General features: G+C 43.1%; 1 protein-coding gene across 1 annotated transcript in view; it reads left to right on the forward strand.

The window, feature by feature from the left end:
• AGPAT5 (1-acylglycerol-3-phosphate O-acyltransferase 5) overlaps nt 1–18630 on the forward strand; it is a 1254587-nt gene extending 1235957 nt beyond the window's left edge. The window contains exon 8 of the mRNA XM_069606103.1: nt 12155–18630. Coding sequence (XP_069462204.1) covers nt 12155–12380 — 226 coding nt within the window. The 3' untranslated portion in view covers nt 12381–18630. The remainder of the gene's footprint in view (nt 1–12154) is intronic.
• The last annotated feature ends 8320 nt before the right edge of the window (nt 18631–26950 follow it).

Consider the following 26950-nt stretch of genomic DNA (forward strand, 5'->3'; position numbering starts at 1 on the left):
AACACAGTGGCCATGTACTACCTCAACAAATGAGGAGGTAGGATCACTCCCACTGTGCAGAGAGGCAATGCAGCTCTGGTTCTGGGCAATGCAAGTAGGAATCTCTCTGTCGGCGGTTCACCTAGCCGGAGAGCTGAACACGGCGGCGGATGAGCACAGTCTCCCATGGGTGGGAGCTAGCTCAGGAAGTCCTTCAAGAGATCTTTGACCTTTGGGGAACCCCTCAAGTGGATCTGTTTGTGACCGGGCCAACCAGAATTGCGATCTGTATTGCTCAAGGGAATTTCCCCCGAGAGGAGCTCTAGGGGACGCGTTCGTAGTGGACTGAGTATATCCACTCCTTTACGTGTTTCCTCCAGTCCCCGTGATTCCTCATGTAATCGGGAGGTTGAGAAAGTTCAGGAGAACCATGATCCTAATTGCCCTGGACTGGGCCAGGAGGACGTAATACCCGGACCTTCTGGACATGTCCATCTGCCCTCCAATACGTCTTCCACAAAGAGAGGACCTTCTCTCGCAAGAGGAAGGTCGGGTTCTCCATCCAGAGGTCAAGACACTCAACCTTCACGCCTGGCTTCTGAGAGGTTGAGATATAAGGATTGGGACCTCCCAGGTGACGTTATGGAGGTTTTGCTTTCGGCCAGAAGGCCAGCAACAAAATCCTTATACGGGTGTCATTGGAAGACATTCAGTAACTGGTGCAGGGATAAAAATGTGGATCCTTTTCAATGTACCACTCCCATGGTGCTTTCCTTTCTATTACGTTTAGCCAACTCAGGGCTCCAAGTTGGAACTGTTAAAGGATATTTGGCGGCGCTATCTATCTTCAAGCGCTCCTCAGAAGAAGTTTCATATTTCAAAATGCCTTTAGTTATCCAATTTGTTAAAGGGTTAACAAATACGTTCCCTCCTGCACCATTCCAATTTCCCATTTGGGATTTAAATGTAGTCTTAAAGCTTCTTATGTGTGCCCCTTTTGAGCCTTTACATTCTTGTCCTCTAAGGCTCCTAACTTTAAAAACGGTTATACTAGTGGCTCTAACTTCAGCCCGCAGGTTGAGTGAGTTGCAGGCGCTCTCCTGCAAGCCTGCTCACACGGTTTTCCACAAGGATAAAGTTGTTTGAAAGGTCAAGCCTTTTTTCCTACCTAAAATAGTTTCGGATTTCCATCTGTCACAGAAAATCACTTTACAATCCTATTATCCTCCTCCGCACACTAGTAAAGAGGAAGAAAGAATCCACAGACTAAACCCCAAAAGGGCTCTCAGTTTCTACATATCTAGATTGGAAAAAGGTAGACAAACAGATCAGTTGTTTGTCGGTTATACTGGACACAAATTGGGCCTTGGTGTGTCCAAGCAAACTATATCCAGATGGAATATCCTAGCAATATCTGAATGTTACAAATTGGCTGGGAAGGAGCCTCCAGATGGTTTAAGGGATCACATTCAACTTGGGGCATAGCAACTTCCACTGCTCTTCAGAGTGGTGTCCCAGTGCAAGAGATTTGTGCTGCAGCCACTTGGTCATCAGTGCACACTTTTACAAAACATTGTTTAGACACCAATTCTTACCAAGGATGCTTTTTTGCAAAAGCCGTACTTCATTCTGTGCATAATTGAAGAATTATGGTACTCCCTCCTCCTCTAAATCAAACTGCTATCGGAGTCTATCTAAAATGAGGAATACGTGGGAGGACACAATCCATTCAAGGAACAAGTTACTTACCAACTGTAACGTTCTTTCGACTGGATGTTACTCCCACGTATTCCTCATCAACCCTCCCAACCTACCCCTCCGTACAGTTCTTACGCTTGTTGCACTTGTACTTCCTTAATAGCCTGACATCTGCCACTAAAAAATACAACTGATGCAACCATTAACATTGAAAAAACAGAACTGAACCAACGGCCGCGGCTCGAGCCCTTTATACGACAGATGACATTGATACTCGACGGTAGCCTTCGAGGGACCAAGCTACGCGGCATCAAGCACAGAGCCCTCTGGCGAAAACATTTCCGAAAGAAGCAGCAAGCTGGCGAATACATCTAAGATGAGGAATACGTGGGAGGACCACCCAGTCGAAAGAACATTACAGTTGGTAAGTAACTTGTTCTACTCCACTATCCATGGGCTGGACAAAAGAAAAGGAGCTGAGGGGTGGACCCTGACACACTATCACTTGGTTCACAATTTAATTGCCAAATGTGGTGTGACTACTTGATTTTCAAAGCTTGCATCGGAATACAAGGTGGGAAAAGCTACCCTAGAAACTATTTTGTTGGCTTTGGACTTGGTATCTACACCAAGGAATGAATGACAACCGAACCACTGTGTAGAAAAATCATGAGGCTCTTTTAGACTATATGAAGCATGCATATGTCTAGTTATTTAAATGCATACCAACTAACAACCAAACAAATCAACAAAAACTGGTGCAGAATTAATGGTTGGCATAAATATTCCCGACGTCAATGTTTTACAGCCTTAGTGGGCTGACCGTGAATAGAAAAACGGTCTCAACCAAATCTAATCTGATACGCATTGACATTGGTGGTTCAAATAGTTGAAATCCTTTTCGTAAAGTTGATGTATTGTAATGAAAGTATGATAATGGAATGGTCCCTACCTTAAACAAGGAAGTGGGTATGCTGGATCCAATCACCTCCATAACTTGGATACTACCAGGCAATACTCATGGGAAGGATAATACAAATCATTTAAAAAAACGTCATAACATTTTAAATAGCCCTAACAAGTATGCAGTACTATTGAATATCCATGGGGCATATAAGGAGGCTGGGTTGCATGCTTATCTGCAACCAATTTTCAATGTTAAACACTATAACAACCTAGTGGCTCCCATAGAGAAATGAGAAACAGCTCTGACCTGACTTGGTAATACAATTTCTAAAGCAACTCTGCTTTGGGAGGCATTACTTCTGACCAATATTGCTTTCTAAACAACCCGACCAATTGTAATGGCCCCCACCACTCCTCCCAAGTCACCAAAACTGACTACTTGTAATTATCCCTGTAGCATGTCCTTAGGCCTTCCACTACGCACCCTGAACAATACTGTGTCCAGTGGCTCACAGGCCCCTTTTTGGCCATGCTCCTCCTCCCAACTAAGTCTCACAAAGTGGCCACTGGTCTGCAGCTGTGTCCAGTGCCCATTCTGTCCCCTGAAGCAGCCACTGGTAGATTGGCATTTGTTTTTTCACAAACAGAAAAATCAAAGCTGGTTGCCATGGGAATGGAAGATGGGCGCTCTGCAAGGAGCTTGTTTCCATTTGCATGGTGGGTGGGGAGACGGCCAGAGTGAGGAATGTCTGTTCGTGCTGTACACACTGGATAAGATGATAGTTAGAGAGAGTAGGATGTTTGTGGGCGGGTAGGGCCGAGCGGAGGTAGGCAGGTGGGGGAAGTAGAGTATCGTCGGCAGAGGGGTAAGGTGGGTAGGGAGAGATAAGGCACATTAGAAAACAGGCCTGTTCCAGTTGGTAATGTGTACGATCTGAGCAACGATCTGAGCAACCAACCTTTCTGCTTCTAAGTTATAGAATACGTTATAGAATAAATTGTCATAATGTCGTAATGCAATTGTTTTTGTCCTTATTTTCTTCTTAAATGTTTTCTATTTTCATTATTTATTTTTTGTATAAACCAGTGATGGCTTAAATAAGTGTAAACATTATACACCAAAATATTCTGCAATAACAACTCTGGCGATCTAAGAATATAGAACCCTATCATTGAGTCAGAAGCGGCTGTTTGTGACTTCCTGTTGCAGTGCAGCTTGACTCAGGGTCCCTTACTCGAATTGCAGCATCGCCGTCGGACGTTGCTTGGCAGATTTCGCTGCAGATTCCAGTAGATTCTGTGGCTTTCCTCGCGGCTTTCCTCGTGGCTTTTCCTCGGCCTCCAGGCTCTTGGTCCTTGGTTTCCTGGGCTCCTCCTCAGCTGTGGCATCAGGGTCCATTGGCGGGCCAACCAGTTATCCAGGGAGCCAGGGCGGCGCACTTACAGGACTGTTGTGCAGCTGCCTGGAGCACTGTGGAGCCACCAGGACACTAGGCATAGTGGTGTTGTCAGAGATCCATTCAGTGGAAACGTACCGCCCAGCACAAAGAAAGCAGGGGTGACCACATTCAACTACATGCGTAGGTGTGGAGAAAATATCTCTCTGCATCTTGATTTATTGTGAGTCATTGTGCGGCATCTGGAAGTCTCTCCCCTGCAATACCTTCACTTGCAAGCGAGCGCTTGCACTTTTGCCGGCTGGTTTTGACAGTCAATAGAGTATTCCAACACTTTATCCTATTATTAATCACCTCACCTGAAATAGACATCGTAGAGTCTGTTGGTGGCCTGAAGGGAACTGTCGAGAGTTAGTCCCAACTCAACGGTAAACAACCCACCTTTATCCAAAGCGAGCGCACTCAAGACTAACTATAACTGAGAAATAAGCACAACCCTGCCCTGCTGCTAAAACTCTCGTTCTAGGGGCTGGTTTGGGGTTTATATAAGCATACAAAAGAGGACAAGGGGCATAAGGCGATGTAAGTAAAGTTTACCTACAGTTGGCCCAAAGGAGAGGGGAAGGGAAAAAAGGGAGAAAAAAAGGGAGAGATAATCTACCATAGAAACATGAAGTTGCGCAGCAAGGCTCTTTTGGATGATCACAGATGCCCACAACGGGACGGCTCCTACGTAGAAGAGATGGGGAAACAATGCACCACAAACTACGTTACACAGCTCACCTATCCCGAAAACTACTCCTACTATAATTACAATGGCAAAGGTGCATACCTCACGAACAATTCAAACTGATCTATCCTCCGACATTACACACTCTTGGAAGCGGGGGCTACAGTATACTGTTACAACTAATAAAATGCAGAAAAAAATAGAAGATCACTTTGGTGAAAAGAAGCGAGTAAAAAGCTTGAATGATCTCCAAAAGGAAACATCTGCAACACGAATAACAGACGTTCAAGAGTACCAGAACTGTCATGTATCCCCACTTCTAAATATTCCGCAAAATGGTAGTAGTTCGAAAGGTGACACCGTACACCAAGTAATGGGGGTAGCCGACACCGAGATGGATTTAGATCAAAAAGAAAACCCTGCTACACAGGCAATTAATAAAACCCAATCACCAAGGCCAGCTCGTCACTTCACGCCAGACAAAATGGACAATGCTCAAAGAGGAGCAGAAACTCTCTCGGCTCTGAATTTTGTACTCCTTGGTGACGGTCTTCGAACACCTCAAGACAGAGGTCCAAGTGCAGGCAGGAACACTCCTGGAACTAACCAGAGAATCAGCTAATATAGAGACAGCCCTTGTGGGATTAACCTCAACAATCAACACAGTTACTATACCATCATTAAAAGACCTGAGGGTTGAAACAGCAAAGCAAGGCCTAGACCTCTCAGCAATCCAGACGATTCTAGAGGAGAAAAGAAAAGAAGAGGTCAAGCAAAACAATCTGCTTATAGAATTCCACATCTTACTGAAATCCCAAAATGGGGTAAATAGCGGAGACAAGAAAGATCCGGGAAAGGAAGAGAGTAACAGCAACTCCTTTGATGATACACCACTGTCGGAATCACTCCTAGAGGAGTTTAGAAGGTTGGCACACGCAGTGGAAGAACCAGAAGGTGCAGTTGAGCCTCGGCAATCTGTTCCAGACGCCCTGCCCCAGAACCAGAAGGCTCATATCCCAGAATGGACAGAGGCTGGTAAACATCTTTCTGAAGGAAGAAGAAGAGCTAAAAAAAAGAGAAGTCAAAAGGAGTACTACTTCCTTCCCCACTGCGCTCAGAAAAAATCTAAAAAAATCCAGAGAAAAGAAACTGAAAGGAAGAAAAATTAGTGCAAAAGAACCATCTACAAACAGAGGAGGACTAATCATAATAGATGAAGAACCACATGAGACCAATCAGGAAGAAAAGGAGATTCACCCAATATTCAAGAGGGCAAAAAGACACAATTGATAAATTACCCCACCCAACACTGGCTGGAAAGAAAATAGCTGGGGAAAAAGCAGTGAACTCTAAACAAAATCAACAGGGACCACAGCAGGCACATATTACCACCATAAGTGTAGGTCTACAGACAGACCCATCAATAATTCAAACTGAAGAGCCGGAGCTCTTGGGGTCAGGGAACAACAACCTCTGAAGACTCCAAAGTAAAGGAGACTAGAAGGGAGGGAAGAATGTCATAGAGAGCTGCCCCTCTTTAAAGGGCCCTCCGTGGGCTCCAATTTTTGTAAAGAAGGGAAGCAAGCCTATATCGAAGACATCGACTGCCCCACCAGAAGAAATGGGTAGAAAAATCGCACCAATCTTCTTGAAAAAACCTGACTTTAAGCTGTCTGCCTAGGGACCACTGGTTAGAGAAATCTCAGCCAAAATTGCTCGGGGATTCAATAAATGCCCTAGAATATGCCATACCAAAACTGTGGCTTGAAGCAACAAATAAAATCCCAGAGCACAACTCCCTCTGTAGAGGGACGATTTTGGGTTACCTCAACAAGCTCCCAAATCTTTTCTTATTTGGGACAGGAGATATAGAATATGTGAAGTTCCCATGTAGAAACAATTCGAAACTGGCTGAGGTGGGATTTACATCAATAAAGGCCAGGAATGCAATACAGAGTAACAAGAAAGAACTGGAGAAAATCAATTTACAGGTTTTCCACAGGACACCGGAGGAAGCGAAAAAGGAAAGAAACGAAGATAAGACCTTGAATGTTGGTAAATCCACTGGTCACGCGGGAACATCATCTCTTACCGCTCCCCTAAAATCCTCTGAGGCCACCAGGGATTCACAGGTCAGTACATTGGCCGCACTTCCAGAGATCCTCACCCAAGTTTTACAAAAACTAGGTCTGGGGTCGCAGACTCTTTAGGCAGGACAAAGTAACCATCTCAAGTTGGAAAACCCGGGGACCCAAATCATTCATAACTAGCAAACTGAATAATACCCTTTTTGGCAATACAGATATTGTATGCCTTCAAGAGACGTGGCTAATCCATCCCATTGTAATGGAAGGTTTTACAATATTCACCACACCAGCTATTCAGAAAGCAAAGGGTCATCCATCGGGGGGCTCCTATTGGGAATTAATAATTCACTAAGCAAAGATGTCACATTACTATGTAATAAGGAAGGCATCCTCGCATGCAATATCGGTGTGCAATCCTCAGTGGGATAAGTACAGATTATTGTGGTGAATGTTTATTGGAACCCTGCCCAGATCGATATACAGGCTTTTCACACTTCATTATCATCGGTCATGGAAAAGATATCTTAGGACTATGGAGGTGCAATTGTAATCTTGGCCGTTGACCTTAATGCACAATGTATTCCATTTCAAAATCATGGAAACATCCCAATACTGGCAAAAAAATCAAGGATTGGGGCACAATGGGTAAACTATTTAAACTCATGGGGCCTCAGTATGCTGAATGGGGCAGTGCCTGGAGACAGCCCTCCGTGTCCAACATGGTCACGTGGAAACTCCCTCTCTATTTTGGACTACATTTTTGTCTCTGAAGCTATCCTGACAAAAAACATACAAATGGAAACCATATGGGGGGGAAGGTAGTGACCACCCTTGCCTAAAATTGGTTCTCTTAGACTTCAATGTCACACAAGTGGATAAGTATGGCCATGAATTAGAGCTGAGAAAGGGTAAAGCATCACTGGTGAAATACAAAAGAGAAGGGAAGAGACTTAATGATAATCTCGTAGCCATCTCCCTGAGAGAAAAAAAGGAAAATTGCCACCCTGAAAATTTTAAGAAATGTATTTGGTCTGTACATCTTCCATGCTCAAGTGGACCAAGGAAAATCATTCAGCACCAGCACTCACTCGACGAAGAAACATGGGCCCAAAAATACATTTTCAGAAGGGAAAGTAGTCGGCTGAAAAATCTCAGCTCTATCAGACGACAGTACGAGGAGAGCTTAAAAGACATGGAAGGGATTACAAGCACTGGTGCCTTTCAAGAAGCATCATACGTCACCAGCAGGACAATGAACATATCTTTGCGGCTCTGTGTAAAGAAAACTCTTGCAACTTTTGGACTATCATAAATAATGTGGGGAAAAAAACAAGCAGTAACAACATACAATGCAATCTGGTCACAGAAAAAAGTTGGACAGACCATTTTACTAAAAATTAGAAAAAACTATCTGGAAGCCCAAGACAGTAAGATAGGCGCCATAAAGTGGGAACTCACTTTCGATATTCAATTGATAGAGGATCTCATAATAAAAGCTTCATCCTCAAAGGCGGCCGGCCCAAAATGGTTTAACCGATCAGGTTCTAAAATACAATCCTAAAACCTGGGCGAACCTTCTTTGCCATCTATACAATGAAATCATACAAACCCATACATTTACCTCCTCATGGAAACAAGCCATTATAATTCCATTCTAGAAGGGGGGCGATCGGTCACAACCTGAAAATTATAGACCAATCGCCCTCGTTGATATTGAAAGTAAGATATTCATGAGGATCTTGTTGCTGGAGGACTGGGCCAAAAAGTCAAAAATACTGTCCAAATTTCAAACGGGCTTTAGAAGAGGGATGTCCACAGCAATAAATGGCCTGACATTGAGCCTTCTGGCTGAACACTCTAAAGAGGCGGGAGATGGACCAATATTTGGAGCTTGGATATACTTCTATAGAGCCTTTGATTTGGTGATAAGGGAACGTCTTTGGGCCAAAATGAGGAATTGGGGCACACCGAGTGGTCTTCTAGCTATTCTAATGGAACTACATAAAGACACCTCATTGATGGTCCGGCTCGACAAGGCAGGCCAACTGACAGAATCAATCAAGGCCGAGAAAGGGGTTTGACAAGGCTGCTTGGGTGCGCCCTTTTTCTTCAATCTATACCTGGCAGACCTGGGACCCTTTTTGCAATCCTGGATAATGGCGAGTCCAAAGCTAAATACAACCAAGGTCCATTGGCTTGCTTACGCCAATGACATTGGCCCTCATTACGACCCTGGCGGAGTGGGTCTACGCCAGCGGTATTCGCGGCGGACCCGTCCGCCCTACTACGAGTTCCCGTAGCGCCATGGAGCGCTTTCCGCCTGGTTTTTCCGGGCGGAGAAATCCATGGCGCTACGGGACCTTGTTGTTAATTACGCCACCGTATTTTACGGTGGCGTAATTAACGCCTTCCCCACTCCCATTATACCCTATGGGGCAAAAATGGGAATGGGGAAGGGTAAAATGGGGAATGGGGATTTACCGCCCCGCCAAGGTCGGAATGGGGCGGTAAATCCGCCAACCCCCATGGCGCTATCGGCAGCTTTCCGCCGTGCTCCATGGTGCATTTTGCACCACGATTTCCGCCAGGGTCGTAATGAGGGCCATTGTCTTGATTGACAGGACTCCCGTAGGGCTGCAACATTTATTGAATGGATTGAGCAAATATGCCAAAATAGATGGACTTCTAATTAATCCTAAAAAAATCGAAAATGTTGGGGTTTAAACGACCGAATAAGCACATAAACTTCGCAGGGTGGTTTTTGGAAGGAGAAACCATCCCAAGAGTAGAGGAGACACTATACTTGGGTTACGCAATCTATTCTTCTCCAGTAATCAGTAAAATAGAACAGGAAATAAGGGTTAAAGTGGAGAAAGTAGTCCCACAGATGAAGAAGATTCTGCGAGAACTTTGTAAATTCATCATCATTCCCGTCCTGAAGTTCTATGTCGCAAAAATAGTTCCAATAATTCTGTACGGTCTGGAGTCAAGTCCAGCAACTTGGGACCTGGATTGGCAAAAAGTGGAAGGGCAGATCTGGAAAAAATCCTTAGGATTGGCCCCGAGCGTCACTACGTCAGCCCTCGGGTTCGAACTGGGCCTAAAATCGCTGGAATCGCTAGCAGAATGGAGGCTTCTTTCACTCTACAGGCTGATAATAGAGCTGCAAGAAAACTCTTTGTATGAGGATATTAATCATTATCCACAAACTCAGAAATCAAAGATTCTTATACAGCTGGAACATAAAGTCTCAATGGCCCTTATTGAAACCAACTCATCTATCGAAACGTTGAAGACCAATCTCATGAAAGCAAAAAATGATATTGAAAAGTTGGACTGGATTAAAACCGGAGAGATAATGCAGCAAATTAAACCCCGGAACAGCTTCTTAGTGGTGGACCAAAAACTAGGCCAGTTGCCAAATGATCTAATGAAACATTCAAGCTGGGAATCCAGTGACCCATTCCTAAGGGCCTGCTTGAATTTAATTCACACAGGAGAAATATTGAACATCAGAGGTCAAAGTCATAAGGCAATCAAATTTTGTAATGCCTGTGAAGATCCAGCTAAGCAAAATCTGAGTCACCTACTCCGGTACTGCGGCGGCACATGGGACATAAGAGTTAAATACCTTTCCAAATTTGTAGACGAGGAGAACTGGCTGCTCTCAGAAAACATTTGGAACCTGTTGATCTCAGGGCATAATACTGCCATAACAATAGCAGTCGGCCAGATTCTCTTAAGAGCTGAACTAACTCACAAGGCTGAACGACAGGATGTACCTAACAGTCACGACAGTCACGACAAAGAAGTGGCCAAGATTTTTTTGGCCATAGATTTCAGACAGAATGCTCCTTGCAGAATTTTGGCCTGGTTGCTCAACATAATTCTCCTTTTCTTTCTTTATCATTATGACTAATTATTTTAGTCATCTGCGGTTTATATGTTAAAAGAAATGTATTTCTTTTCTCTTATTCGTTGTCATAAAACACATTCTATAATTACATTTACAATGTGAGTATAGGAAATGAATTTCTTTTTTATTGTACTTATTTTTCTTTTAACTGTTGTAATTTTTGTAAAAGTCTATCTGTGACCAAAACAAATAAAAAAACAAACCAACAATTATACGCCAAAAAATAGTGTGTTCACTACTGCTTACAAAAATAGCTCCTGCTCTAGCCCTCGATAGCAATATGCATAGCAATTGTTCCTCCACATCCCTTCCCCATTGATATATGCTTTCACATGACTAGAGCAGTAGCAGCCCACCACTTTGGAGTTTGTACTTTAGCACTATCGATCCAAAGTCGGCCAAGCATGGACTGATCGTGCTGGACCGTTCTCAACGCTTATGGCTTTTTTCTATCAGATGGCTGGTGTTGCAAATAGGTGAAAATGGGGAAGACATCATGTCGACCAGTGCCAGTGTTGTTGATAGGGATCACAAATAGCGCAGTTAGCGCAAGGTTGCTCATCATGGGCACAGCTGTGTGAAACTAGGATTTAGTTTTCGATACGTCAGTGGTAGTTTTTACTTTGTGTACACACACAGAACTTAATGGCAAATGGTAGAAAAGGTAAGTTAATCAAAACTGCCATTCCTCATTGTAAAGTGGGCATTTAAGCAGTTGCATACGAGTTGGTTATTCTTAGGGGGCCATAAATTGGGGGAAAGAACATTATCCCAAGCTATAAGGATTCCTCCTGAGGTCTAAAAGGCTATTAGCACGTGGTGGTAGTAGCAATACATGTTTTGGGGTTTTGGTGTCATTTTTACTTTAGGAGTGAGTAAAGTAAATAGATCAACCAAGTAAATAAATTAAATGTGATTTTATTGTGTAGTATTTAAATAACCTGGTTGTCTTCATACGTTAAGCAGTTTATTTGCAACTTGGTAGAATTGGAACAGGCTTAACATCAACATGCATTAGCTGTCATATAAAAGTAAACGGTTTCTCTATAAAAAAAGAAAGCATTTTCCAATGGGTTCGCTTTCTTTTGTGTGTTAGAAAGCATGTTGCAGCAAATAGAAGGTCCTCCCAGAGAGCAAGTGTCTTGTTTTAAAAATAAATTTTGCCTGGGGTTTGCATCAATGTTTAGTTATCTGCTTCTGATGCCGAATGTTCATATGATTAGCTGGAAGGAAGTCAAGCACGATCTCCGTGTGCAAATAGGACTTGCTGGCCACTCCATGACAAGGGGCACACCTAAAAATGGCGTAGTTATTGGGGCTCTAAATAATGCATTTTCGAATATGCCAAATTACATTTTTGTGTCTGTGTATAGAGTGGAAGATTTTTGGGGTGCAGCTGTGAATGATGCATTGTCCATATGCTTTGCTCCTCCGTCCTTAGGTTATTGACTGAGTTCTACGAATCAGAGGACCCTGAAAGAAGAAACCGCTTCCCTGCAAAATGTTCCCATTCAAAGCTTAGTTTAAAGAAAACTTTTCCATCCTTGTTGTTCCTGGGTGGCCTCACAGCTACCATGCTTATGACAGAATCTGGAAGGAAACTCTATTTGAAGACCTGGATCTATGGAACTTTAATTGGATGTTTGTGGGTCACTGTTAAACCATAGAAGACACGGTCGCACCGACACAACACCAAAACGTATACACCCAACGTATCCAAGAACTGTTTACTGAAGCCTTATTAAATGAACATTGAATGAAGTACTGTAGTATGTCTGACTAGAGCAATTCTGTGATAGTTCATGGGCAAATGTCTATATGCTTACATATTTGCTCATGGTTTTACTGTATGATTGAGAGAAAACAGTAATATATATATATATATATGCATTACTTACCCAATTAAATATTTTTATTGCCAACAGATGGTTAGTTGAAGTGCCAGCCTAAATCTAACTCAATTATGTGGACCAGTGAATGTATTCAGAAATTTAATTAGAGGATGTGTTTGCTCTTGTACCAATATTCACAACATGGCTACTCTTCAGTGTGTTACAGCAACTTTATTCTGCTCCACCAAATGCCTAAGTTAGTGTTTTAACTTTTCCTTTGCTTGCAGAAGCACTGTATATGTCATAGTGCTTGTATCTCTTGCAGTAGGTTGCCAAGAAAGTTAATTAACAGGTCATGAATTGTTATGTATTCGTAAGAATGAAGCCCAGTTATCTATTGCATGTTTTGATTATATGTTTTATAATTAGTTGATCTAGGTATCACAGCAAGTTGTTTGATTTTAATCTTCTGTGTCGCATCAACAGCTCATTTGACCACCCAGGTGCTGACCATGGACCACGCATGTAAAGCAAACTTTGGATAATCTTGTTCATAGTGATACAACAAAGGTTTTGGGTAGAAATGAAAAGTGCAAGGTTTGATCCGAGCCACAAGAAAGACTGCACATTGTGTGTGCAATTATTACTCCATGTAGTCCAAGTGTGCTTTCTCTTATTTCACTTATTCCGTAGGCAAATATGCGTTTTGAACAGTATACCCGATCTAGTATAAATACGTTTTTAGTGCTTTGGAGTGAAAGGAATATTGATCTACTTGCTCTTAACTCGAGCCATGTGCCTTTTATGTTCATAGGTTACCCTTGGTACACTTTAATCTCCGTTCTGCACCTGGGAGTAGGGAAATCCAACCACAGGTTCCTTTCTTAGCACGTGAGATTTCCGGAAGGTACATTTTTATATGCTGACAAAATCTCTTGACGAAAACCCGGTCAAGGGATCTTTTAGACATTTCCATACACCATGTTCATTTAAGGTTCTCTCATACATTTTAACATAGAAGGATATGTCTTGCCCTCCACTCAAACACAAGAGCTGGGTGCTTTTGGGAATGCTTTTCTTATTGGTTGAGAGAGAACAGAAGCAGTCAGGACTGGATTGCTTCAAAACTGTTTGGTAAAGTGCCTACTTGCTTTTGACAACATTCACTAATAAGCATACAGGGCACAACAGTATCTGCCAGGTTTCGATTACCCACCTCCCATCACATCTTATGTTTTCCTCACTGTACAAGGTTTGCGGAAAGTACCATTAGGCTACCTGGTTTCAGCCTTCACCCTTATGATTTGACTAAAACAGGAGCAGTCCAGTAAAGTTGCTCTTAACTGTACTCTGCGTCCGTTTTCTTGCACCAAAAATGAAACTTTAGCAGAATTTGAGAAGTTGGATGTTCTTTAGCTAGTGCCATTTCAGTGCAACAAGCCCCTCCCAGTAACTCATTCATTTTACTGTATAAAGCTTATTGCTGGAAAAGATCTTTTAGAAGCAAGTCCCTCCTTTCACTAAGATGGGAGAACTTAAAGGTGCTATGTTGTCTACTTGCCTTCACTTATTGCCACTGCAGCACTAGGCACTTGCAGTTTTCTGCATCAAATCTCAGGGCCCAACTCTTTGGGGGTGACCTAAAAAAAATGTTCTGTGTAAAAATACTGCATTTGGTAAAATCTGATAGTTTATCTACTACATTTAAATCTATCTGGAAAGCCCTTTGTTGAAGGAAGACATTCTAAAAAGTGTAGCTCTGTCTGATAGAGCATGAGTATAACAAAGGTACCATCATCCAGAACCTTGTAGTCCTTTTCATACTGTATCCTTTTATTGAAGGTTGAAAGGTTTGTCTTTACAGCATGTAATCGTAATCTATGGCATCTTTGTTTTAGGTGATATATTTTATCTATTTAAGTTGTCCTCCTCTGCCCCGTCCCCACTCCCAGTTAAGATGTCTATTAAGTAGAGGATTGATGCCTGGACTTTTTATAAATAGCAGAACTGACTGAGAGACCGGCTCCACAGGGGTTTAGTACGGTTGTGGCATCAAATTAAACAAGTATTTTTAGAAGAGATAGAAAGAGTGCATTGTTGACGCGTCCAATGACCCACAATTGAATGTGCCAATTAGTCTCCAGCCCTAGGGTGGGCTTTCTGCCAAATGTTTGGGCATAACTTCATTACGAGAATAAAACGTATTTGGTGATATTTCTGTTGCGCATAACATAAATGGGTGTAAATGAAAACCAAAACGTCATCACATTGTATACCAGAGTTGGAGCTTAATTCTCAGAAATCTAAGCAGAATGATTCCCCACTCCCTGAATAATCAGGTTTCCTAGATTTTGATATCACACTCGACCTCACACAAGTCACCAACTGATGGGTCTCTAAAACCCCTCAGCATCCCTTGGTCTTCAAATTATCATTAGTTGGCAAAACGACCAATAGGACTCCCAGACGCTTCGCTCCCAACCCAAATAGCAACCAGTACTTCATGTTCAAAGTGTGTAGACCACAGCATGTAGCAAGACAGCTGGCCATCTTAATATCGACCTGGCCTCACATTTTGGTTTTTGAGATGTGCCCCTTTTCTATTGTCCGGTATCCAAATGCAGAGTTCATTATTTGTGTGTCCTTCACTTGGCAGCCAATATCTTTCAATTTGTTGAGGTCTCATTGTTTGCAGTAAACTGTTTACCAATTTAGCTTAGTTATTTCTTTTTTATGACTAGGACCATCATAATAGAGATCGAGCAGTTTCCTTTTAAACATGCTGGCTGTTTTATCAGCTGTTGGGCTGTGAATCACATTCTGTTCGAAGAAGTACCATTTCGCCTGCAGATTCCTTATCTTTGCGGTCTCCCAGTATCATGTCAAAGTGCCAGGGCTTGCTACTTGTGTTTCAGGTTTGCAGCTACTTAATTGCCAAAGATTTGGTCAGGCTAGACAGCCCTAGAGGCAACAGTATTAACAAAACCAGGTAGCGAGAAAGACCACTGCAGCCAAAAGCAATTCAGAGTCTCGCTACCCTCAGAAAGCCACCTTGACCCCTATTGCAGCAATTATCACCTGGCTAGTGAGAGAAGAGTCTAGGGTCTTGTTTGTGTGTCCTCGGCTGGCAACGCAACAGATGAAAAGCCAAAGGACGCAGTTGTTTATGGTGGGCTGCTAAGACAGAATCAGTACCTAAACCAAGAGTATTTGAGTGGATAGTGTCATGTATTAGATCATGATGCAAAGCAACACATAAGACAAGACCTGAGGGAGTTTGCACTCTTTGAGGCAGTGGAAACACAAGACAAGACCTGAGGGAGTTTGCACTCTTTGAGGCAGTGGAATTGTGACTAGAAAGCTATGTGTCACAGCCACGCTTGTTTTATTTGAATGGTTTTCAAGGCCATCTGGACTCCGATGGTCAGATAAAGAAAGGTGTGTTTGGCAGATTAGTTTTCAGCACATTTCCTGGTGTGGAGTTTTCTATCTGACTATCAGATGTTTGCACTTCCGCATTTGAAGGGCATTGCTGAAGCTAGTCTTTCAAGGACAGCAAACAGAATATCCATTAGTAGAAAGTTACTTAACTTTAATAAAGTGGTTTAGGGTCAATACTGCGTCTCGTAGTTGGATCATTTTCCACCTACAGTCCTATCGTCCATTACCTCAGAATGTTCAAGTCTGCCTGTGGCACCATGCATATAGCCAGGGTTGTTCTCCGTCTAGTCAACACTACCTGGTGCTTGCGCAAAACCCTGGCATGTGAATAATCATCCACAACTTTATCAGCAGGAAACATGTTAGTGAAGACATTCTTTTCGTTTTGCTCAAATAATTATGTAAAAAAAAGGTCTGCTTGGACCATATGTGTGCCTCAAACATTGAGCTTTAAATTCTACGTGGGCCGGTAGATTCAGGCCATCACCTGTCATGTTTCAGTACTGCCATGCAGACTTAAAAATATTGCAGAAATCTCACCTCCAAACTCCAAAAAGTGCAATTTTATGTCGTCTGTAACCCCTTTCTGTTTTACGGTCCACAAATGGCGTGGAGGTGTTCTTGCGACGTGCTAATAATAAACCAGGAGACTGAAGTCAGTGTTTTTAGATGTCAGTTCAAACTTCACGAAATGGACCACAACACACATCTTGCCTATTGCAACTTTTTCTATTGGATGTTCAAATTAATATAGGTTCCACAATATTTCAAATCTGTAATTCACAGGCCTGATCTCTTCGCTGTGAACTGCTAATATGTAAATCCTACTTTTTATTTTAAATAAGAAGCAAACATTAATGTATGTGTGCGAATAATTTACATTTGACGGGTATAAATGTAGTTCTCTATATATTAATATATACATACATTTAGTGCTCCATATAAATGTATATTGTACATACATTTATGTATAATGCACACGTTGCATGTCTTGATCGACATCCCTTAAAGAGATGCAAAATTGAAGACGAGGACTGTCAAGTTGCTATAGGCTTCGGATCTGCTGTACCAGAGTAAGAGAACACGATTGTACAGACGCCATTCGCTCACACGGGTTGGCTTAATGATTCGTTCTGTAAATTCATTTAGTGTAATTTAGTTCATGCAATCATTCAGACAGATGTGTGTTCATTTTTTCCTTATGTGAAATATGTTACTAGCGTTCAAATAGTGTCAAAAGTAGGGATTCACACTGTTACATGCTCGTTGCATGCTCGTTTCTTTTTAACAGTATTGGGTTGTAATTCGAAAGGCTTGTAGGGTACTTTAAACCGCAACTTGAAGTCAAACTAAACAGTTTTTCTTCAACGTGCCAAGTACTGCATTTAAAAACTAAAAATATTGCCAATTTATAGTTACCTGCCACTGCAATTTGTAATAAATTAGTGGCGTCAGTTCAGCGAACAGACCATCTCCATTACAGCTGTACCTTAGCACCATAAGAGAGCGAATTCCGTGTCAAGCTCTGAGAATGTGACATCACTTTTGTTTTCCACAATGATGAGTTCCCTTGTTAGCTCTTTGTTCTTGGTTTAAACGTGTGCTTTTGTCGTACTGTACGCGAGCCTTTACCAAGTGTTTTTCATCTTTCTCGTTGATAGTAAAGCCACTACATGGAGAAGGCGCCATTCATTAAAGAATGCCTCGTCTACTAAACATATTCTGCAAAACATTCTTTGCTAACATGCTTTGTTTTGCCAAAGCAATTGGAAACTTGGAACTTAATGCACAGGACACTACGAGCCTCACCATGAGTTGGGTGGAGCGTTAAACATGCAATGGTAAAGCTATCACTGCTGCATTACCACTCCGCCCAATCCCAAGTTTGGGCAGAAAGTAGCAGATTTACTTGCAATTTTTTGCTGGACGTAAATCTTGCCACTTTCCGCCCATTTGCAGCGCTATTTCTGCAGCGCTATTAGCGCTGGCAGTAGTAGTGCTGATACTGCCCCATCGAGTCCTAGGGACTCTTAACAACATGGGGGACTAACCGCCTTACCACAACTCGGGATCTGGTGCTACTAGCACCAGACCGAGTTGCGGTAATGCTATTTGCGTTGCCAACGGGATACCGCCAAACTTCTGATGAGCCCCCTATATTGCTCATAAATTTAGGGGAGGCGGGAGCTTGAACGGCCCACTATGGAAGAGGTAGAAATGAAACCAGGTTGTCCTATGTAGTAGACAATTGTTGGTTTGTAGTGTCACAACTTGATGTATCGGCAAGCAATATATATATATATTTTTTCGGATGTTACTCGTCCTACTTTATTTCACGATTCCCTAATATGCAATGTGTTTATGTCCTCGTTTATCAAATGTTTGAAGCTTGATTTATTTTTTATTACAATGCACTGATATTAATTTGATTCAGATCAGACGAAGACCTTTAGTGAAATATTGCAACTTGAGCTAGCTCTTCCTATGCTCTGACGATCTCCTCTTGTGTGAAAGTATATTATTTTATCTTATTTGGCTGTAATAACACTGTTCTACAAATCAGTTGTTTTATGATCTACAGTCACTGTGCATGTTTTTTTATGCCGTTCTGCATTTCTGATAATAAATATATATATATATATAATCTTTGTGTGACTTATCCATATAAGCATGTTTTTGACATGGGCTGTATTTTCATAAGGGAAAAAAGGTGATTTCATATATGCATTAAGGAACAGTTCACAGATTAAAACAAAGAAAAATCTAAGGAATTCAGTTTCCGGGCTTCTGAAAACGTCAAATGTTGGAGTAACTTTGGATGCAAAAGCCAAGCATGTACTTTCCTCTTAAGCTATTGGTTAAAAAAAAGTCTGTGAACAAAACCTTAATGTTAGCCCTTGCTCTATGCTTTCTTTAAATGGAAACATTTTGATAAAGTAATATTTGTATGGGCATTGCAAAAGGAATTTATAAACGAGTATCCGGCAATACACGGTCCAAAGAGTGGCCACGTTTAATTGCAGACTTCATCTCATCCAACCAAAAGCAAACTGTGAGCACGACTGCATTAGGCCATTGGTAACACATTGACGATGTTATGCAATGTAACTGAGTCTTCCATTGCGTGACTTCTGTCATTTTAGCAGCCTCTTGGTATTCTGCTCTGCAATGCTGCAGGGGTTAATCGGAGCAGAGAGAGGCAAGATGTCAATCCTGACTTTGTGCCAATTTGGAAGTGTCCACTGCTTGTATTTGGGTAAGTTGGGTTGGGACAGTTGGGGTGTGTGTTGCTGTTTAGGCCCAAAGTGTTTTGTAATGTGATGGGATAATAGAACTGATTAGAGCGGTAAGCATGTTGTGAGGTCAGACAGCTGCAGTGTGTGCGTCTTAGTTGTTAGATATGTGTTGAGTGAAAGAGGGAACAAATTGGCGGTGATGGAGGTTAGAGGGTGGGGGGGTATGGTTGGTTATTGCACTCCCTGTCTGGGCAGTAGGTTTGAGAATGTGTGCCACTCAGCGTGATTCTTTCACATCCTTTTGGTTTCTGTGCATAATTGTATCTGCTTTCTATGGGTGCAGGTGTGCATTGTGCATAGTTGTGGGTCCAGTTGAATGAGCAGTACCAAGGTGATTGTTTCTTACATTTTGGGCATCTGTAATTCTTGGTTTTGATGAAGGTCTGTTGGGGTGTCTTATTCATGGTATGTCATCTATAAGTGCTATATCCAAATTGAGGTGTCATCCAAGGTGCACAGTTGTTCCTTTTTGTCCGACCAGTACAAATGCTTTGGTGATCATTGTTGTTTCTGGGTATCTTGAGTTAATTAACTGACAGACTGATGGGAAATACGGTTCATGTCCATGTTAAGTGATTCACGTCCAACCTGAGGGGCAATAGCCCAGGCACAGGTGTGCATTGTTGACTGGTGAGTTGAATAAGCTATATCTATTTCAAAAAAGACACTCTTGCTTATTTATCTGCCAACTGACATACGTTTGCTTGGGGTGGTGAATGGGATATATCGTTTCCAACGGATGCAGGTGCTTCACCCTCCCATTGCTGTTTTTTTCCTCCCCACCCCCTATCCAGCACTATCTGAAATGTCGTCATGCCTAGTATGATAGTCGCTTGTTTTGTTCCTCCCCTCCCTTTCTGCACCCTTCTCCCTCACCTTTTGTTTTTTCCGGCTCTACCAGAAATGTCAGGCCTACTACGGTTGTCGCCTGTCTGTTTCCATTTCCTTCCCACTCTCCCCCTCCCTTCCTTATCTATGTCTTAGCTCTTGCACTATCTGAAATGTCGTCAGGCCGAGTACGATAGTTAATTTCACATCCTTACTGTTCATGGCCTGTAAGAATGTCATTGTATTTTCCCTTGTTCCCTCCATTGCCTTGAAGCGCTTTGAAACACATTGTGTATAGGCGCTAAATAAATAAACGATCATATCATATATCATCTCACCGGATTTCTAAGCGGGTAGGAAGTGCCTCCGTATTAAATCATTGAGGTGGCTGTTGCAGTAAATTCCTTCTTAAAGCTTTAGAAAGGAGACTGGTATCAATACTTTGGCAACGCATGCGTTGTCCTCCCCAATGCTAAGTGTCGGGCATGGCATTCCAGAGGTTAGTGGCCCTCACAGCAAATGTAGTCCCAACTTGCCTTTTGCTACTAATTATATAAGAACACAATAATCAGGGTGAGTGAAACAACACGTGTAAGGTTATATACCTACGTACAAAAACACATTGAACTCAAATGCTATGAGGGTCGAAAAGGTTTTGGCCCCATGTTTTTAATGCACAACTGTTTGTCAAAGACACAACAACAAGGACACTTAACTTATACAGCTTTGTATGAAATACACAGAAGTACAGTACAGTCAAAATGACTGGAGTTGATGAACATTGAACATGTTTCTTCCTTCCTAACATCTATGGAATACAATTTACAGATAACATGTGAGCACAATACAAATTCACACTGCACAAATAAGTGTTAGTGATGAACACTGGTACAGAAGAGAGGGTCGTCGACACTGTGTTTCGGCCAAAAGAGGAAAGCTGTTTAATGAAGCTGACATGTGGTAGGCCTTCATCAGGACGGTGCAACAGGATGAGGAAAGAGGTGTCCTGTCGGTCTCTGGCAAGAGGTACGTGGTTCAGATATGGTGTGGTCTCGAAACAGAGAATCATTACTTTCATAAGCTTTTAATGCTATAATTTTTAAGGAATGGCAATGATAAGGTCAAAAGAACACATCATTTGGCTTTCCGTGTGCAAATATTTGCTACGGTAAAGAGCTTGTCATCTGGTCCCCTTTTTCAATTGCAGGAGATTCAAACCACAGGGTACTGTGGTTATACCGGTTAGCCCGAGTGCCTTTGAGAAAGACAAAAGGATACCCAAAGTGACAATTAGTCTAGTTCTGGATCTTATGGTTGATGTGCCCCCAACCCGGAAGCCAGGAGTATTGCCAATGCTTACCGGAATGGCGTTAGTCTGTGCTTATGGTTATGGTTACTGGGTCTTGTTGCGTGAACCACTGAGTCCTTTAAACCATCGGGGTGTGATCCCGATTGCACTGTGGAGAAAATAGAGGGCGAATATTAGAGACTCTCTAGAGCGGCCCCCCTGTCTAGCAAGCGTCCATACGTGTAAACACTGTATGCATAGGTTAAATTTAGAAAAGACCTAAAGCGAATTGTAGCCACTCACACGTGAAAAAGCCAGAAGGTGACTGACCTGGGCTGCTTCTCGAAAAGCAGCGCTCTGTGGGTTAAATTAGCTCAGGAGCGGCCAAATCGGCATTACAGCAAGCGCCTCTCATGGGGGCTTCTAAAGAGAGACAGCGCTCCTGGGGTTAATGGACTGGAGATTGTCCTAGCAGGCATTAAAGTAATCGTGACTGGGTGATTGAACAAGTGGCAAAGGGATGCATCTGTAACTGGGATTAATAACGGTGGCTAAGTGAAAAAGCCATTCATCCGTGAGAGAATCTGTAGGATCAATCTCTTACCCTTCCGTGCAGTGGAAATCTGCATGCACGTGGTGAGAGCAAATGCTTCAGTACAACGTGAAGAGACAATGACCGTGCATTCATTCGGCAGAGCCGTGCAGTGTTACCTTGGTAACATCTGCTTATCTACGCCGGATGGCCATTTTGCAAAAGCTTACTTCTGGCAACGACCAATGGTGTCCCAGAGCGTGTCCAGAATGTATGCAACCTAATATGTGAGCCGCGATCATTTGCGCTCAATATTTCAGGTTTCAGCTTGTCATATTGTGGTGTTGTTTATAAGGAGAACAACACTATATTAATAATATAATTAGCCCGGAGTCCGGATCAATGAGCCACGATAATTAGTGCTGAGTACATGTGGATGTCTTTTCAAAGCGCTGTGTTGGGATAAATGCTTATATAGTTTTGGACGAGCTCATGCTCGTAAGGTCACCGGCTCATTGTCGCTGGGACTTTCTAATGTGTGGTGTGTGGGCCCAACTGAATCAGTGCCACAGGGGTGTTCAGAAGGGTGACCCTAGCCTTTTGCACCCACCCCAACTCATAGTGTGTGGTGGAGCCTGCCATTGTTAACCAACGGTACATTCGAGGATTCCCTGTGGGACATCGCTATCTGTTTTGCATGTGGACTAGCTGGACACCTCTGGTGTTAGTAGCAGCGAATTACAGTTTTTCATGATCATTTTACCGATAGGGTCCTGCACTGTCTGTGCCCAAATTTACTAAAAGAAAACACATAGAATTTCAGCGTATTTCACCATACGTTGTTTCAAAGAAGACCGAAACATGTTATACAGTAAATTATACGGCAAGTTGTGTGTATTAGGTAGCCTAAGGAAAAACTCTGTAGGTTACAGCCAAAGGAAAAAACTTCTGTTGGTTGCAGCGAAATTACAGATGATCAAGTTTTCAGTGAAGTCATGTGTACTCCTGGAGTAATGCGGTCACAGCTGCTGAAAACAAAAGGTGGCGAGGTTGACATACAGTTGTCCAAAATAAATGCAGATACCCCTCGTTTGAAAACTGAGCAGTTTTTTCTCGTGATCCCCGACAACCCCTGTGTGATCTGACGGTAAACGAGGATTTGCGGGGTACATAGTGTGTGGATGCGAAAAAAAATCTGGTTAAGAGTGACAGAAATGCTTCCATTCTACTGTGATATTCAGGCCATTTTTCACTGTCTTAAGTCTGTGCACCCAGCATTGCTCCAAACGTGTCAAGGCCTTATTTATGTCTCCTCCTCTTCTTTGTGTGGGGATCTGTTGGAGCATGGATCATCTAATGTCCTCTGTGGAATGTCCCATTTTAGTGTAATGCTCGACCAAAGGCTTGTCTGGGACCTTATTTCTGATACATGATCTGTGTTCGGAAATTCTTTGATGGCTCTGATGGTTGTTCCAACATACAGAAGGTTGCACGGGCACTTAATGGTGTAGATCACATATCAACTCTTACAGCTTACAGTTAGTGTGGGTCTTCAATTCCCATCGGACATCATTGTGGCTGAACGTTTTGGCGGTGTCTGTATAAGCACAGGCAACGCAGTGTCCACATTTGTAGTGGCCTGTCACTGGAGGCAGGTTCCACAGAGTGTTTGGTTCCATTGTGGGTTCAGTGTACTTGTGTCCAAGGGTGTCTCTGAGGTTCTTTTTTTTTTTAACGGCAAAAAGTTTTTTTGTCCAAAGTACCCATGTTCTTGATTAGGTGCCAGTTCTTGTTAATGGCACTCTTGATTATGTTGCTTAGCGGACTGTATGTTCTGACACAAACAAACTGGACTAGAGGTGTTACCTTCGGGGTGAGGCAAATCCCTCTGTCTGTATTGGCTGCTCTTTTCCGGGCATTCCTGATTGACTTCTTGGGGTAGTCCCTGCTTCGGAGCCTGGATTGTAAGTAATTTGCGTGTTGTTCATATTTGTGTTTGTTGGAGCAGTTCCTCCTGATCCTCAGAAATTGTCCGTAGGGTAAGTTGTATTTCAGCCCTTGTGGGTGATAGCTGGTGAAGTGTAGCAAGCTGTTTCTATCAGTGGGTTCTCGATAAAGTTTGGTCTTGAGGATGTCTCCCGACCTGTAGATGTGAAGGTCTAGAAAATCAACAGCATGATAATCCCACTGGATGGTAAAGCGGATGTGTCTGTTCCGTTTGTTAAGACATTGATGGAAAATGGTGAGATCTTCTCGCGTCCCTGTCCATACCAGTAGGACATCGTCAGTGTATTGACGCCAGAGAGCAATATTGCCCTTGTGTGGATTGGTGCTGAAGGTGATGTAGTCTGCCTCATATTGTGCCATATACAAATTGGCAACGTCGGGGGCAAAAGTGGCCCCCATGCTGACTCCCTTTGTCTGTTGATAAAGCTGTTCTCGAAAGAGGAAGACATTTTCAGACATCAGCAGTCTTACACATTCCAGAATGAAGTTGGTAAGGGGGGTTGTGGTGTCTGTTCTTTTATCGTGACACATTCTTATAGCCCCCAAAACTTCTTGTGGGATGGAAGTATATAAAGCTTCAACGTCCATGGAGGCTAGGATGCAGTTGCTTGGTAATTGCACTTGCTCTAGGATCTGTATTATATCGCTTGTGTCTTTTATGTAGGAGTCCATAGTTCCCCACAAACGGTTTTAAGAAGAAATCTGTATAGAGGGAGAGTGGTTCCAAAAGGGAGTCACAAGCCGACACTGTGGGTCTTCCCAGTGGTTGTGTTGCATTCTTGTGTATCTTCGGTAGAATGTAAAATGCTGGTATCCTTGGGTGTGTTTTATTCAAGAAATTACGTTCCTCTTCGCAAATCTATCCCTGGTCCTCTGCAAGTATAGTCAGACTTCTGATTTCTTCTTGTAGCCTCATGGTAGGGTCTTGGTCGAGCTTCTTGTAGGCTTCTGTATCTGATAGGAGCTGAGGCATTCCCTGTTGTATGGCGTGTCCATGAGGACAATACCACCTCCCTTGTCTGCGGGTTTGATGGTGCTACCAAGACATCCTTGCTTGATCTTGGTGTCTTTCCTCAGACATAAGCGGTACATTTCTCCATGGTTACTTCTTGTCCTGCTCCAAGAGTGGCATTGTGTGCTAACATAGTGTTTTGAATTCAACCCTGTATTTGCCCAGAAGCCGGTGAAGGTTCTGGTAGGTCAGGATAATGTGTTCCCATCTTTTCAATTGTAGTTGCAGTCTTGCTGTCGAACCCCATACTTAGTGGAAGTGGTTCCGAAAGTAATTGAGGAGGCTTATAAATCAGCTATTGGCATAGTCAAATCTGGATAGTACCAGCACAATGACTGCAGTGGTTCTGTGCAGGAACAAGAGATCAGTGCTGATACATTGGATGCCTCTTGGATTAAACAAAAAAGGTTGAGTAGTGGTTCCATACAAAAGGAGTTTTCCATAATCCATGTATTTTTTTTTGTTAATGTTTGGATCATTCTTTTTTTTACAATAGATATAGATGGTAGAAGGGTGCAGGGGTCTTGGTTGGACAGATCGTTTATTGTTGATTGACTTGTTAGGTACTTATACAGGTCGTAAATACCCTGTGAAAGCACCCACAGGGCAACAGGGAGGGGACAAGAGATGAGAAACAATTAAAATACATAAAAAATATATTAATTACAATGGGGGAGGGGAGGAAAAACCTACTATGTCTTGCAAGTATTCAGAATGTGCAAGTGCAGAAGGGAGAGGTGCTGGGGTGCTTATGGGTGAAGAATAGCTGAATTGCAATATAAGGTAAGTGCGTTCCTCCAGGGGTGGAGGGTGAGCTGAGGCAAGAGCTGAGGATAGACAGAAGCTGGGGCGATTTGGTGTGGCATTTCCTCTTTTTGTGATCATCAAGGAGACAATCAAAATGAAGGTTTTGGCCAGGTTTGGTGGTTGTTTTGCTGAATTTGTGGACCATTCCTCTGCCATCAGTGTTGTCATAGCAATGACCACCCTCCCGATTGGCATCCTACCACCGAACAGGTCCAGTTCGCATAACTACTTTTGTACATACCATATGAGGGAAAACGCAGTCCCACCTCGCATAGGTCACAAATTAAACCACAGAGCCAGGATCAGACTTGGGTACGTCAGCAGACTGTGCCACTACTCCTAGTGAGACATGTGCTATATTGCACATTAGGGCAACCTCTAGGACGGCTAGAGAGCTGCTGTGCAATTCTCGTGGAAATGGTGAAGGGGGTCACTTGGCATTTTGAGATAACCAGGGGCGTGTGCTCTTTGTGCCGGCAGGTGGGGTTGGGGGGGGGAGAGAGAGAAAGAGAGAGAGATATATCCACAAACGCACACTGAGACAGAGCGTGGAGCCATGCAACACTTAGGTAACGTCCACCTGATATCAAGACTGTGAACTGAAATTTTAAAACGCTTGATATTGAGAAGAGCCCAAGGGATGGAAATCCTACATATCTTTAGGGGCCAGTGTAAGGAAATTGAAACCGTGTGGAGGACAGGTAATTAAGAATCCGTTCTGGGGCGCTGTTGAACAGCCAGCTCATGTGGACGTGAGCCTCTGCCGCTCCGCCAGGACCGCCGACTTCCTGCGGTAAAAATCCTGCTTTCAGACATATCTTGCAATGCTTTACACATAGATCGAAAGCAGAATGTTTCTGCTGCATTCCGCTGCTATTTTGAGCAAAATTGGCCTGGGGGAACACCGGCCCGTCGGATCCTCAGATGCACACGCTGAGGCCAGACGCCATCTTGGTGCGGCAGCTGGTGTGGCTGATGGCTGCTAAAGAAAGTGGCAGCATTGGGCGAGCCCCTGACAATGGGCCCACTGAGAGGTTGAGGAGTGGGAGCATTGTTGACCGCATCAGAGAGGAGCCAGTGGACAGCCGGGCACCACCTGGGAACACCGAAGCAGGATCTCTGGAGTGACAGTGAGGTGGGCGCGGACTGGGCTGCTGGCAGTGATAGAGCAGGCATGGAGGGCACTGAGTTTGT

Source organism: Ambystoma mexicanum, chromosome 4p (genome assembly GCF_040938575.1).
Source record: "Ambystoma mexicanum isolate Mex_15411 chromosome 4p, UKY_AmexF1_1, whole genome shotgun sequence".
Taxonomy (NCBI): Eukaryota; Metazoa; Chordata; class Amphibia; order Caudata; family Ambystomatidae; genus Ambystoma; species Ambystoma mexicanum.